General features: G+C 43.7%; 1 protein-coding gene across 1 annotated transcript; it reads right to left on the bottom strand.

Annotated features, from left to right (window-relative positions):
- Window positions 1-1,944: 1,944 nt before the first annotated feature.
- Window positions 1,945-14,137, bottom strand: LOC139458761 (calcium-activated chloride channel regulator 1-like). The gene is made up of 13 exons (XM_071240178.1): window positions 13,982-14,137; window positions 10,391-10,685; window positions 9,662-9,927; window positions 8,160-8,444; window positions 6,958-7,188; window positions 6,622-6,805; window positions 6,354-6,463; window positions 5,610-5,732; window positions 5,395-5,499; window positions 5,034-5,307; window positions 4,220-4,384; window positions 3,454-3,663; window positions 1,945-2,471 (listed from the first exon to the last, which is right to left on the bottom strand). The coding sequence occupies exons 1-13, from the start codon at window positions 14,135-14,137 to the stop codon at window positions 1,945-1,947; spliced, it is 2,931 nt and encodes a 976-aa protein (XP_071096279.1).
- Between the last annotated feature and the right edge of the window lie 371 nt (window positions 14,138-14,508).

The following is a 14,508-nucleotide window of genomic DNA, read 5'->3' as shown; positions in this document are numbered from 1 at the left end:
AAGGTTTCACTTCAAACTCAAGTTCCACTGATCTTGGTAATGTTTCACGTGCATTACACAGCAAACTGTTGGGGTTGTCATTTTGTAACACTATTTGGGTTTGGACCCAAGTTCCAAACTTTCAGTTTGGTAATGTTTCTTTATTTCTTGCTACCCATGGCATTGTAAAAAATGGGTTTTTATTTAGTATCATAGAAAATGCTTTATTATACTGCTATTTTAATTGTTCTGTTTCAAAATCACCCACATCTGTACAGTTATTATTTTGTAGTGAACAATGAGGAAATGTTAGCATTCTTTCCATTCTTTCTTGAATTTGAAATGTGCTGTAAAAGAAAATCTCAGATCTCTTTTCAGAAAAAAATATTTCAGCCCCTATAACTGAAGAAAAGAAAAACATGACTCTACCCAAAACTCCCGGGCTCCCCGCTCAATATCAAATGGCCCGCCCCTAAACACTCACATGAACCAAACAGGGATTTCACCATTGATCTTCAGGGGGATAAACACTCACATCAACGATACAGATATTAGTCTCTTCTCGACGGTCAACCTCGACAAACTTGACGTTACATACTGGTACAAAAGTGGTATTGTTCACCACATGCATCACCGTAGGCTTTCCTCCACGCCGTGATGTACAGGGTGACGAGGACCTAAGTGGTATTGTTCACCTCTGGGTGACGAGGACCTAAGTGGTATTGTTCACCTCTGGGTGACGAGGACCTAAGTGGTAATGTTCACCTCCGGGTGACGAGGACCAAAGTGGTATTGTTCACCTCTGGGTGACGAGGACCTAAGTGGTATTGTTCACCTCTGGGTGACGAGGACCTAAGTGGTATTGTTCACCTCCGGATGATGAGGACCTAAGTGGTATTGTTTACCAGCGGGTGACGAGGACCTAAGTGGTATTGTTCACCAGAGGGTGACGAGAACCTAGGTGGTATTGTTCACCTCTGGGTGATGAGGACCTAAGTGGTATTGTTCACCACAGGGTGACGAGGACCTAAGTGGTATTGTTCAGCAGAGGGTAACGAGGACCTAAGTGGTATTGTTCACCGATGGGTGACGAGGACCTAAGTAGTATTGTTCACCAGAGGGTGACGAGGACCTAAGTGGTATTGTTCACCAGAGGGTGACGAGGACCTAAATGGTATTGTTCACCTCTGGGTGACGAGGACCTAAGTGGTATTGTTCACTTCTGGGTGACGAGGACCTAAGTGGTATTGTTCACCACAGGGTGACGAGGACCTAAGTGGTATTGTTCTCCAGAGGGTGACGAGGACCTAAGTGGTATTGTTCACCAGAGGGTGACGAGGACGTAAGTTGTATTGTTCACCACTGGGTGACGAGGACCTAAGTGGTATTGTTCACCTCCGGGTGACGAGGACCAAAGTGGTATTGTTCACCCCTGGGTGACGAGAACCTAAGTGGTATTGTTCACTAACTGCATCACTGTGGGCGTTCCTCCACGACCTGGTGTACTTGCAACTGCCATACGTCTGTGTTGGATGGTGTGAAAGGTTGATATCAGTGCTAAATTATGAATGTATTTATTGCTTATTCACTTCACGCACGCAGACATATACATATATGATACATATATAAGGGAAACATCGTGGAAATGTATTTTACTTCATCTATACACATCATTGTGAATTAGAAGTATGAATAAATGTCTTCGTTTTGTATACGTCATTGACCTCATGCCGTGTCCAAGCTAAGGACAACAATCTATACTCATTGTCATTTTCACTCTAGACATACACTGTCTCTGGTCTGACTCAGCAATGATCTCTGTACAAGCCTTGTCAGATAATGTCATTTGTGGTTGATGGACAAACACGAAGTTTAAGTGTGATCAAGTGGAATATCGTATACATTAAATTTCAACAACTGATCGTGATTACATGTCAAATTTCCCTGCAGTCATCGTTCAGTATTTCAATATTTCATTTGTAAGAAAACCGACTTGTTAGGAACAGCTGGCTCGGTCATTGGGGCATCCTGCGGGTCTGACGGCCTATGGAGAACCTTCTTGCTGATGAACATCTTAGCTATAACAACAGCAGCTGCTGCAACAATAGCAACACCGCCTAACGTGCCGCCCACAATAGCGCCGATCATACCTGCGCTTGGAGCCGTCGTTGTCATAGGTCGTGCGGTCACCGACTGTCCAGTCTTTAGGCGTGTTGTTTCGGCGGTTACTAGGCCATTCATCTTTACTGGTTTGAAAGTTGCCACAGCTATGTTGGATTTTTCAGATGCGTGATTGACTTCATCAAAGGTCACCAGGGCAAACCAGACGGTCGTCCAACCCACTGGGGTCTTGATCGTCATCTTCTCTCTGCTGCCGGCCGGTTTAGGCGCCACAGGTCCGGATATCATAGATTGTGTCACCTTTTGGCACGACGAGAAATCTGTGTGCAGTTCTTTATAAGTTTCTGCGATTCGTATTTCGTATCTGGAAGCTGAAAATTAAATTTAGAATACTGATTTACAAAAAGACATAAATCTGCAAGAGTGACAATATAATATAGAAATGTCGTTGGTTCGAGATGGCAGCTAACTCTGTTTGCCTAATCAAAAATTCGAGGTGGGCACACATTCCAAACAAACTGCGCCTGTAGTATGAACTACGTCCAAAAACACAGTATTACGAACTTGCTTTTGTTACTTTTTATCAATGTAAATTATGTGCAAATGTTTGTTCACCGTCCTCACGAAGCAAGGACTGACTATAAACGTGACTTGTGTTGACAGTTAACTCCCTTGCCTCCGGAAGATGCGGATTTACTACGTGAACCTCAGCCAAACGATTTACAAATGTGGGCCCACCGGTTCTGATCCTTATATATGACGGGAGAGATGAACCCATATTTCAGAAAATGGTTAAAAGTAAATATTTAGTAAAATCTGGTCCCTCCAATTGCAATCTCTATAACGGAAATAGTTGGTACATCTTTAGAAAAGTACTAATTAAGCAGCCCAAAGAAGCTTTGCAAAACACAAATGTAGGTCCACTTGTTTTTTAACACCATAAATGACGGTGTAGATGTGATCCAAAATCTTAGAAAATGATTATCAGCAAATAATTATCAGTCGCGATTTACATATGTGGTTCATCCTATTGCAATCACTATGAAAAATAATGCATGAAGAATTGATCATCAACCCTAGTAAACCCACTATGCCAACCTCAGATAAATGTACTTCTGACAGTTGAAAAAGATGATATTGTCAGTCACAAAAAGTACATTGCTGCAAGCTGTTTTTTAGGCTCACATTCTAAAGTAAATACCTATCTGGCTTTGAAGATATAGCTGAAAATATAGCTAGCAACCTCCCACCCATCCTCGGACACCGGAATAATTTTTTGTTGTATTCTATTTCCTTCAACTTCGATAACATTGCTTCTATATAATCCGGAACACAATAAACCAAAATATTCACCAGTGCCAACGTCGAGATCGTCCCCAGGGGCAGTCCAGGTCAAGGTCACTGTTCCAATATTTGCACTGGAAGTGACGACCTTGAGATCGATGACTCTACCAGGGGGATACACGTCTTTTCCAGGTACAAATCCAGTAACGTCCATGGCACCAGGAGACGTGGTGCGGGTGAAGCTGTCGGCATCCACAGTTTTTACAGTGGCTGTGGTATCTGGTAAACACGGACAACAAGGCTACAAGGTTACAGAGGACGCCTTGAGATATAAGGACAATTTACCATTATATTCAAAGTTCAATTGATTCGGTTACAATCTTTCAGTGCTTATTAATGAGTGAGTGCACACATTATGCTCTATTTGATCCATAGACAAAAGAAAAGCGAATAACATATGTGTTGGTTAATATATGAAGAATGACCCACATGCATGAGATATTAGATTGGTTCAATGCACAAACGAACATACTGGTATGTTGTTTCAAATGTGACATCAGAGATCCATGACTTGAAATGTCCCATTTGTCGCGTAGAGAATTAACGTGCAAAGTTTGGAAATCACATGCAGCATATCGTGATAAGAATAAAGACACTCTGTTGACTGATAGTTTTTCTCTTTTTCTTCTTAACTTACAAACTTCTTCATATGTTTCTATAGTTGGCGTTTCTTTTGGCGGTGAGTATCGTGTACGAAATAGATGCACTGAATCAATGGATTCAATGCAATGTGTGTAGAAATGATGCCCTTAGTGTGGCACAGATACAAACATACTGGGGTATCTGGAGTTGGCCCTCCCGAAGGCAGGACCCCCCTGAAGGAAGTAGCGTGTTTTGTGGGCGATAGTTCTCACGTCCACATCCAGGGAGTACCTCTCGTTGCCAGTGAACTGGGTGAAGTACACAGAATACACCCCGTCATCAGCCTTGTTGTCCGGCACTGGAACACAAGCATGTGACGGCCTCTCTCAATGTAGGGACATAGGATTGCATGGAATATGTTAATATGTATTATAGAAATGCATATTTTGTGGATAGAACAAGTGAATAAAGTAATGCAGAGACACACGCACGTCCGTGCCAGCAAATGTAAGCAGTGACATTGCCTCACTTGTTTATTAATGAAGCTGGAGGATCTGCAACTCATTCCATGTACACACCACCAAAACAGTAAACAAGAGTCATGTCTGAACATGTACTTACACTTTCATGAACTCCGGATCGAACCTGGTCCTGTTATAGGCAGTAACTTAACATTTAAAGTATATATAATACAGGCACCTCGAGGCTGTGTGTCTATTACTTGTATCACCTCCAGAAGCCTCATGGTCAGTATATGTTGCCAGGTCCCTGAGGTCCTCTACACAACCCTATACAACACGGCCATGTTAGAAACACACATAGGGACGTTGTGCAATTCCAAGCAAATGCTATACATACACACCCTACTACCCACACCCTCTCAATAACTACAGAGTACATACACATCCCATTACCCATACTCTCTCAATAACTACGGATTACATATACACTACGGTTTACAAACCCTATTACCCAAAATCTGTTACAAAGACCTATGGTATACTTACACGTCCCCTTGTCCATAGGTTTTAACGTCGCGGGAGGCCCAGATGGTCGTTCCACCGTCACTGTTACATCAGCGTCAACGACGGGGGAATATCCTTTTCGTACACTGACGTAGACGACAGGTTTAGTGGGGTTAGGTCCGGAGAGGTCGGCGCCCGTGGAGGACAGCCAGGAAGTAATCTCATAGGGTTGTGTGTGATCCCCAGGTAGCGCCTTCACCACAAGTGTCACTGTGCCAGGCGTCGGGCTCAACAGCGAATAGCGCCATACTCCTGTCTTAATACAGAAACAAATGCAACTATCATGCTTGGCTTGGTGATTACAGAAACGGCTCATGATTATATAAGTAATGAAGTATGATACCTGCGCTTTCTGGAAGTTGAATCTGACAATGTTGAGTTTGCTGTCGAGGGAATATTCAGGACTAGCTGAGGTATACTTGATGCCAGTAGGTGACGTCAGGGTTACCTAAACACAATAAGGAAATGCATAAAACCATCTACATGTAGCTTCTCGTGGCAACCAAGCTTTGTTAAATAACTTGAAGTATGAAGCCGCAATGGAGGAAACATACTCACCGTCACTGATGCTCCACGCGGGAGTGTAAAGACGAACATCGTGTCATTCCCAACTGTAGCGTCCATGGTGATGACGTCTTCAACGGGTGTCGTGGGAATTAAAGGCTTAGCTACTCTCATTATCTGAAATTAAACCTGAAATTACGCTGGTTCAGAAACCATAGTCATGGCCTTGAACCTTATCCTCCAAGTTGGCCCTGAACGCGGAAGTTGAAGAAATGACTGTTCTATATCAGTTAACTCGAAAGAACAGGATTAAATCGTCACAAAATATATCGTACATATTTGGGTCCACTTCATATACTCCCCGTGTCTGGACACAGACATCTTCACAATGAACAGGTAATGGAAAGGGGGACACTGTCATAGTTAAGGCCATAGGAACAAAATCCGGGTATTCTAAGTTTCTGTCCCCTTGAGTTTGAGGAAACAAGTGAGTCAATGCAGTGCATGGCATAATTTGCCTCCGACCAAGCTAGGCATCTTACACAATCCAAGCGCAAGAAAGTCGAAAAGGAATTAGGGTTGCTTAAGGCTATCGGACTGACAAACACACAGGACTAGTAAAAGTCAACTGTGTAAACTTTATTTGTAAACTTTCTTATTATATTTCACCATTCGAACCAACAGTGGTCTTGACATGCTGTCATCATGGATGACATGCTGTCATCATTGATGACATTTACCGACGAGGAATGTATGACTACTTACATGACTTGATTTGAAACGATGTCATCAACGAACCTCAATACGGACCCTGTGGTTACAGATAGATATGTCTTTCATCAACGTCTCGATGACGCTGTCCAGGACGGTGGAGGTGGCGCCCTCGGAGTAGTAGGCGTACTGACCACCTGACAAACAGAAGCAGGCCAGTAAGAAGACCTTGCGTTGTTTAATGAAATATTCCTTAGCAACAACTTCCAATCAATGGAGACAGACAGACAGACAGACAGACAGTTAGAGAGAGACAGACAGGCAGACAGACTTGCCCCGGTGTAACTTGACTGACCTGTTTCATTAGCTAGTTTCCCTATAGCCACGGCAGCCGCACTACTGTATGCCACTGCATGTACCCGGACTCCTGCTTGGATCAGTTCTCCTTTCACATCAGCTACATAAGGGGATACATTCTCCTCTCCATCTGTGATCAGCACTATCCTGCCTTCCTTTAATGCACCTATACCTTGCAGCATCTGGGGGCAACAGTTAGTATTTCATGTGTGAACCACATTTACAAAAACAACAGTAAGTGGAAGGTAGTCTTTCATCAGCAATAGTTTGACGAATACGAATTCTATATAAGATAAAACATGCATGTACTTTCATAATCGTATGTTCTGTCTACCTGTTTAGCATGAAGGAGTCCATTTCCAATCCCGGTACCACCCCCGTAGTCCTGCCGTTTCAGCAGGTGATTGGACACCCTGTCTCTGTCAGAGGTTGTTGACAACGACGTCAGAGATATTCTTGTAGACGCAGTGGTAGAAAACGTTACCACGCCGACCTTTGTTCCCACGGGGAGGATGTCTCTGATGAGTTTGTCCGCTGTCTGACTTTGTTTGAAGTAGCGGTTGTTCTGAAAGACAATTCAATCTCCATACAGTAATTTGCATAAGATAACATGCCTATGGCGTCAAGTGTACCAGAAACAGATACTGTGAGTACCAGAGCTTGGTTTCTGGTATTTAACATTCATATTTGACAAACCGTACATTAAGACCTAGAAGGAGTGGCTGAAACATTCTGAGCCTAAGTATGATGGACTGCATGTGCATTGATGGAGTTGGTTGTTAATCATTTTTCAACATTATCACAAGTGGAGAACAGTAAAACCCTCTCCTTTGGGAAGAGGTGGAAAGATCAGATGGCTCTGCTAAATTTGCACGAGAGAAAACCTGGACTGTTTCTGATCAGGAGTCAGAAGCCGTGGAACCCAGTGTGTTGAAACCTTTGTCATGCCGAGTTCATTCCTCCGATTGTTCTGAACTCTCCTCTCATGAGAGATGCCTACTCTAATTGCTATGTGACATATGGTGAGTGGTAAAGGAAAGAACATCAACCCCGAAAGTCGGCATCATGTCTGCATGGATGGCTGTTGGAGATAGTCCTTTCACTGACTTGATGACAGTACGGTAGTCAATTTTGTCCATTTTCATCAAAAGAGAATACCTTTTGGCTTTTATGCCCGCAGAAATGTGCAGCCAGGTTGTGTTTTTGGTCCCAGTGTAGCTTGTAAGCATGTGAGTGAGTGAGTGAGTGAGTGAGTGAGTATGGTTTTACGCCGCTTTTAGCAATATTCCAGCAATATCACGGCGGGGGACATCAGAAATGGGCTTCACATAATGTACCCATGTCGGGAATCGAACCCGGGTCTTCAGCGTGACGAGCGAACGCTTTAACCACTAGGCTACCCGACCGCCCCTGTAAGCATGTGAAGTGGTGTACTTCACACATGTAAACTGTTAGGGTGTACTATACGCCCTTCGTAGTTAGGCTCTGAACTGTTCAGCCACCTCTGTAGCATTATCGTCTCCAATCAAAACTTACCGATACCATTGAGCCGGAAAGGTCCAGGACCAGGATAACGGGTCTCCCACAGACCTCCCCTCCGATGTGTGCGGTGGTCTTATTGTTGAACAGGACATTGAATGTAGGTCTTATCTCCGCCTCTGTCCTGTTGACGGGCGGGTTGGCTCCTCCCGCGAAGTCTGGGTTCTCCAAGATGATGTCCCAGGTGCCCCTCCCCCTACACATCTTGTTATGCTGGTTCGGGGCCAGGTCGTTGTGGAGGTAATCCGGGTCATTGGAATTACTCTCACAAAATGTAGTTACCTGCACATTAAAGAGCCAGGTAGTTTGGAAAGTTAGTCAACCCGATCCATAACTCACAACATACCTTGAATATAGTCTTTACATGTACTGGTAACAAGCCAGTAAATATCACAAATACCAATTAATATACTGTAGTGTGTTTTGGCAGTTACGCATATTAAACCTTCATGTTACAATCATAAATGAACACTAAAATAACAACATAACGTTCTCCACAGAAACTTTTCAAAGATATACATTACAACAATCGTGAAATTATCAGCACAGCCCAAAACAATCTTTACACATATCAAACAGTGGCGTGGTGTCAGTGCAGCATTTTCAAATGTTAATGTAACATCAAATCTTATGAATACTGACACATTAATTGTTAGTAAGAATGACGTTTCTACTTGTATCCAATCCAATTGCTTGAAGCAATAAACCCACAGAGATTCCAGACACCCAGTTACACAAATTCACGACATTTGTAAAGCACAAACTCCCCTTTACATCTCGAAGGTACTGATACCTACAGTTGCCCACTGGGACATAAATTACATAAGTAGAAACGTAAAGATCGACAGTACGCAGTAACAGCCAACAGGTGTCATCTCTGATTTTCAGTGGTCCATTCATATAATTTTCACACCTATTTTGACCTTACGCCAAATATTTATCTGTTTTGGTGAATAATCTAGACTAATTATTTTTTAGCAACGACAATTGATATTTGCATATGAATAATGAAACTCAAAGAACAACATAAGATATATAGATAGTAAAGAAAAGACGTCCAGAAACAAAGGACAATGTGTACTGCAGAACGTCTGCGAATACAAAAGGACACCGAAAACTAAAGGGAAACATTCCCAATAAGAACGCCAGATGGCGCTGTGATTTGTTCAAGATTCCGAGTTAGATCGGCTTATTCCGCTGTGTATATGATGCATCCAGCCCACAATCCCAACATCGGGTCGTGACACCAAACATTTAATAGTCTATTCGTTACATTTGGCTGTGAAAGCGTACTGTTGGCCTTTATTTTACCGAATGATAAATAAATGACATGTTTCATATCACAAAATATGTCTATACAAAGGTATATTTATTCCATGCCCCATGATCCAAATTGAGCGGGGATGGGGGGATCCGGAACTGTATTATTTTGAGAGAGTATTTTGATATTTTGGAACCCTTCTTTTAAAATTGTTGGATCCGGCCTTGTTACTGCTTACCGATTTGACAAAGAGGTCATTCATGATGGACGCCCTGGCGGAGTTCCCGTCTATGTCCGCCAGGAAGTAGCAGTCGCTCCCCGGCAGGTGCGTCGCCGGATCGAGGGTGCAGTTCCCTTGAGGGTGACCTTTGATGGAGTTTGTACACCCAGTTGGCATCAAGGTGTTGTCATCCAAGTAGAATTTGGGGAATTCCGCGGTGTTCAGTCCATACTCATCAAACACTCCGTAACGGAGATGCGCGAATTCGTGGACGAGCGTCCGACCTGCAGAACGTATTCCAAGCGTTTGTTTGTTATTTTATGAATACATTATTTCCTTAATTATCCAATCAAATTCACATGTCTACTTGGCCATATGGTAAACAGTATGGCATAAGAGAAACCTGTACGTAATAACATTTTACATGCTACATAATATGACTATACAACAGCATTCCCCCCCCCCCCCCCCAGCATTTCCCTCCCCCAACAGCATCCGCCCCCCAAAACAGCATCCATCCCCCAAACAGCAACATCCGCCCCCAACATCATCCGCCCATACAACAGCATCCGCCCACACAACAGCATCCGCCATACAGCAGTCTGCCCATCCATGAGCGTCTGCCAAGCACTTGTCAATTCACCAGCGTCTGCCTATACAACATACCCTGCCCATCTTCCATCATTGAGTGTAGATGTTAGGCTTTGCAATGACAATGTCGCGAGATGAAGACCGATGGCCACCTACCTCCCTCGCCCCAGTTGGTGAGCCTGTAGTGAGGGTTGAGGATATACTCCGGGGTGAGGTGGATGTACTCCCCGGGGTCGCCACATCCAGCGGGCTGCTCCGTGTAGGGGTTGTTGCCATACACTGGAGACGCCTGGTCGATTCGGATATCTGCCTCTTCAAATGTCTCATCCTTCGCATTGGCCCAAGCTGGCTGTTTAGACCATGTGCCCGGGATAAGGAACGTGACACTACCTATGTAGGAGCGTTTCCTAGTTGCCTTGTACAGCGCGGAGGACGCATCGCTGATAATGCTCTGTAAGAAATACATGACGATCATATCATAGGAAGTGCCTTCCACCTTTGTTTTTCTACTGTGTTCTGAAGTTTCAAATTTTCTTGATTTTATTCTGCGTTCTGTACACATAGAACGGTGCATGGCAGATGTCAAGCTTTGAAGAAATAAGGATACTAGTTCAGGCCGTAGAAATAAACCCCAGTTTATTTAAATTCAAAAGGCATTGCCCTGCCATCTGTTTTAGTGACTATGAATTTAACAGTCAGGGTGAACCAGCTCAGACTGACAATGCTGTAAGCGGTTTATTGTTGTTAGGGACACGCCCGAGGTGCGACTCATGGCATGCCGAAGTTGGTCAGAAATACGCATAGTCTACTGGTTTTATCCACCCTCCTACCCGGTGGTTTATGTTTTCAACTGGACATTTGTCTTTATAAAATGACCTATCAACCAAGGATCGGACGATGGAGTTTAAATGTGGAATTACAAGGGGTGTTCATTAAAGATTTCCCCTAAACCACTTAGGGTTATCATATTTGGTTGAAATTTCACATGTGTAATGATACATGTATCCTTTGGTTATGTCTGAATTTGCAGCACCGAACTATAAATCTTACCACTTTTACAGGTGTTATGATCGAGTAGGGTGTGACAATGGAGCCAGTAGAATACGGAGCAGTGATTAGGGTTTTTTTATATTTGAAAGGTCGCACACCAAAAGAAACTTTCGATGAAATGAAAGCAACTTATGGGGAAGATGCCCCATCATATGATGTTGTTAAACAATGGCATCGCCAGTTCAACTGTGGTCGGACATCTGTGGAAACCGCTGCCATTCCTGGTCGACCCAATTTAGCCATTGATGAGGACACTATCCATCAAGTGGACACCGCCATTTTGGCAGACCGACGTATAACTGTTCGCCAGTTAGCACAAGATGTCAAGATCAGTGTAGGGTCTGTGGAAAAAATCATCCATGACAATTTGAACATGCATAAGGTGTCTGCACGATGGATTCCCAGGTTGCTCACACCTGTCCAAAAGCAGGAACGAGTCAATTGCTCAAAGGATCTTTTGGACATGTGCCAAAAAAAACAGGCAAACTTTTTTGACAGACTTATCACACAGGATGAAACATGAGTCCATCACTATGATCCTGAGACTTAAGTTCAGTCGATGCAATGGAAGCATGTGGAGTCACCACCCCCAAAGAAGGCACGTGTCCAACCCTCTGCAGGCAAGGTCATGCTCACGGTGTTTTGGGACCAGCACGGAGTTGTGATGATGGATTTCCTGGCAAAGGGTACCACAATTACAGGAGCTTATTATGGTTCACTGCTGTGGAAATTGCGGGACGCTATCAAGTTTAAGAGGCGTGGCATGATGACCAAGAATGTCTGTCTCCTGCAAGACAATGCTCCAGTACACAACTCTCATGTTGCCCAGACAGAAGCGCGGTCCTGTGGCTGTGAAATCCTTGCATCATCCGACTTCCACCTCTTTCCAACCATGAAGTCATTTTTGAAGGGAAAACGTTTCACAGATGATCAAGTCCTGGTTTGAGACGCAAAATGAGGGCTTTTACAAGCGAGGTCTCCATAGTTGCATAAAACGATGGGAGAAGTGTGTGTCAAGATCACAAATAATCTTGTATATATAAATTATATGTTAGTACTTCAGATAGATGTATTATGGTATGGTTAGATTAGTATATTAAGCTTAGCGGGTTGTTTTTAGATATTTTCAGGTAATACTATGGGAACAAGTTAGGTTCAGGGAAGCGTGACTGGGTACGGGTGATAGCTGGGGAGTTAATTGGTGTAACAATAGGGAGGTCAGGGGTAGCTTGGGCTTTGGGGTCAGTTTAAATAGCGGGGCAGGGTAATAATTTGTACAGTCAGCCAGAATCAGCATGGTCATGTAGTGTTAGTATTGTTAGAAGTAGATTATTAGTATCAGGATAGTGTACCGTGATAGTTGTATTGTTAGTAGTAGATAGTTGTATTATTAGTAGTAGTCATTTGTACTGTTAGTATTAAGATATTAGTATTAGTAGTAGATGGTAATAATTTGGTATTTGTTTGAATTTAAATATTGTTATTGGGTTTTAAAATTAACTTAAGGGAGGGAATAAATCTGTATTACAACTTCATTTGTGTTTGCGGTTGGTTCAATACGTGACACTGTGTAACTCTTGGTGGTTCCTATGTGGAGAAAGACTAATACCTATGCCAAGTTTCATTCCACTAGGTCCATCGGAAGTGGGTCAGGAGAAATCTTTAATGAACGCCCCTAGTAGGCATCAAGACTTTCTTGTTTTGTTTATCGCTGCTGTCAGTGGTCTGTATATAATCGAATGTGGACCAAACAATCCAGTGATTACCATCATGAGCATGGATCGACGTGATTGGGATAAGACGATAACCATTAACACTATCAGCGAGTCTCACCACCCGATCCCGTTAGTTGCCTTTTACGACAAGAATGGTTTGCTGAAGATCGATTCTAACACGGGGAGGCATCAAGACAGGTAGGTAGGTAGCTGGAAAGATAAATACAGACACAAACAGATATATGTCCACGGAAAAGAATAAACAAGGTCACCCTGAGAGAGGTGGGCGCACAGATGAGCATCTGTGTAGGATGACGGACAGGCAAACAAACAAGGCCACACTGAGAGAGGTGAGCGTACAGATAGGCGTACAGATGGCCATTGAGTGAGGGAATAGACAGCCAAAACAAATATTAGCCTCGGGACATGTTCGAAATATTTTCTTAAAAGAAGAAACGTACACCTTGCTTACCTTTATCTCGGAGATGAAGGTGAGGTTCTCTGGCACGCTGTCCGTCATCTCACCCTTTCTTACCTTCATCTCGGAGATGAGGGTGAGGTTCTCTGGCACGCTGTCCGTCATCCTACACATTGCTTACCTTCATCTCGGAGATGAGGGTGAGGTTCTCTGGCACGCTGTCCGTCATCCTACACATTGCTTACCTTCATCTCGGAGATGAGGGTGAGGTTCTCTGGCACGCTGTCCGTCATCCTACACATTGCTTACCTTCATCTCGGAGATGAGGGTGAGGTTCTCTGGCACGCTGTCCGTCATCCTACACCTTGCTTACCTTCATCTCGGAGATGAGGGTGAGGTTCTCTGGCACGCTGTCCGTCATCTCACCCTTGCTTACCTTCATCTCGGAGATGAGGGTGAGGTTCTCTGGCACGCTGTCCGTCATCCTACACCTTGCTTACCTTCATCTCGGAGATGAGGGTGAGGTTCTCTGGCACGCTGTCCGTCATCCTACACCTTGCTTACCTTCATCTCGGAGATGAGGGTGAGGTTCTCTGGCACGCTGTCGTGAATGGCTACAACGAGGTTGTCATATTTGTTGTTGTGGATGTTGAGGAGGGTGCTTCCAGTCGGGGAGAGTTGGAGAAGCAGGAGGGCAATCAGCACGGCTGCTGAAGACATGGCCCTGGGGGACAGAACACATGACCTGTCTGAGGAGACCATTGTAAATATACAGCCAGTGGTGGTGGCGCAAGGGCGCAACTGATTGATACAGCGCGGGACACATTGGTTGCAAATATACCCGGAGGAAACAGCATATCTTATACAATCGGTCACAAAGGCATTTCTTCAAACTTGTATTGGTCTACACCATGGGTGTCAACGTGATTGCTTTCATGAGATATACACCATGGAAAATATAATATGTGTACATTCAATGGAAATAGTCATTTGTTTTGAATAGGAATCTTTTTTTACATTTTGTAACAAAGCACAATTATTTTTGTTAACAAAGTGCCATACTCGTTTTGTAATACGGATACAGAAATAAA

Source organism: Haliotis cracherodii, unplaced genomic scaffold (assembly GCF_022045235.1).
Source record: "Haliotis cracherodii isolate W230 unplaced genomic scaffold, xgHalCrac1.p SCAF_1, whole genome shotgun sequence".
Lineage (NCBI taxonomy): Eukaryota > Metazoa > Mollusca > Gastropoda > Lepetellida > Haliotidae > Haliotis > Haliotis cracherodii.
Note: the sequence above shows the minus strand (reverse complement) of the source record. Positions and strands in the feature narration are given on the sequence as shown.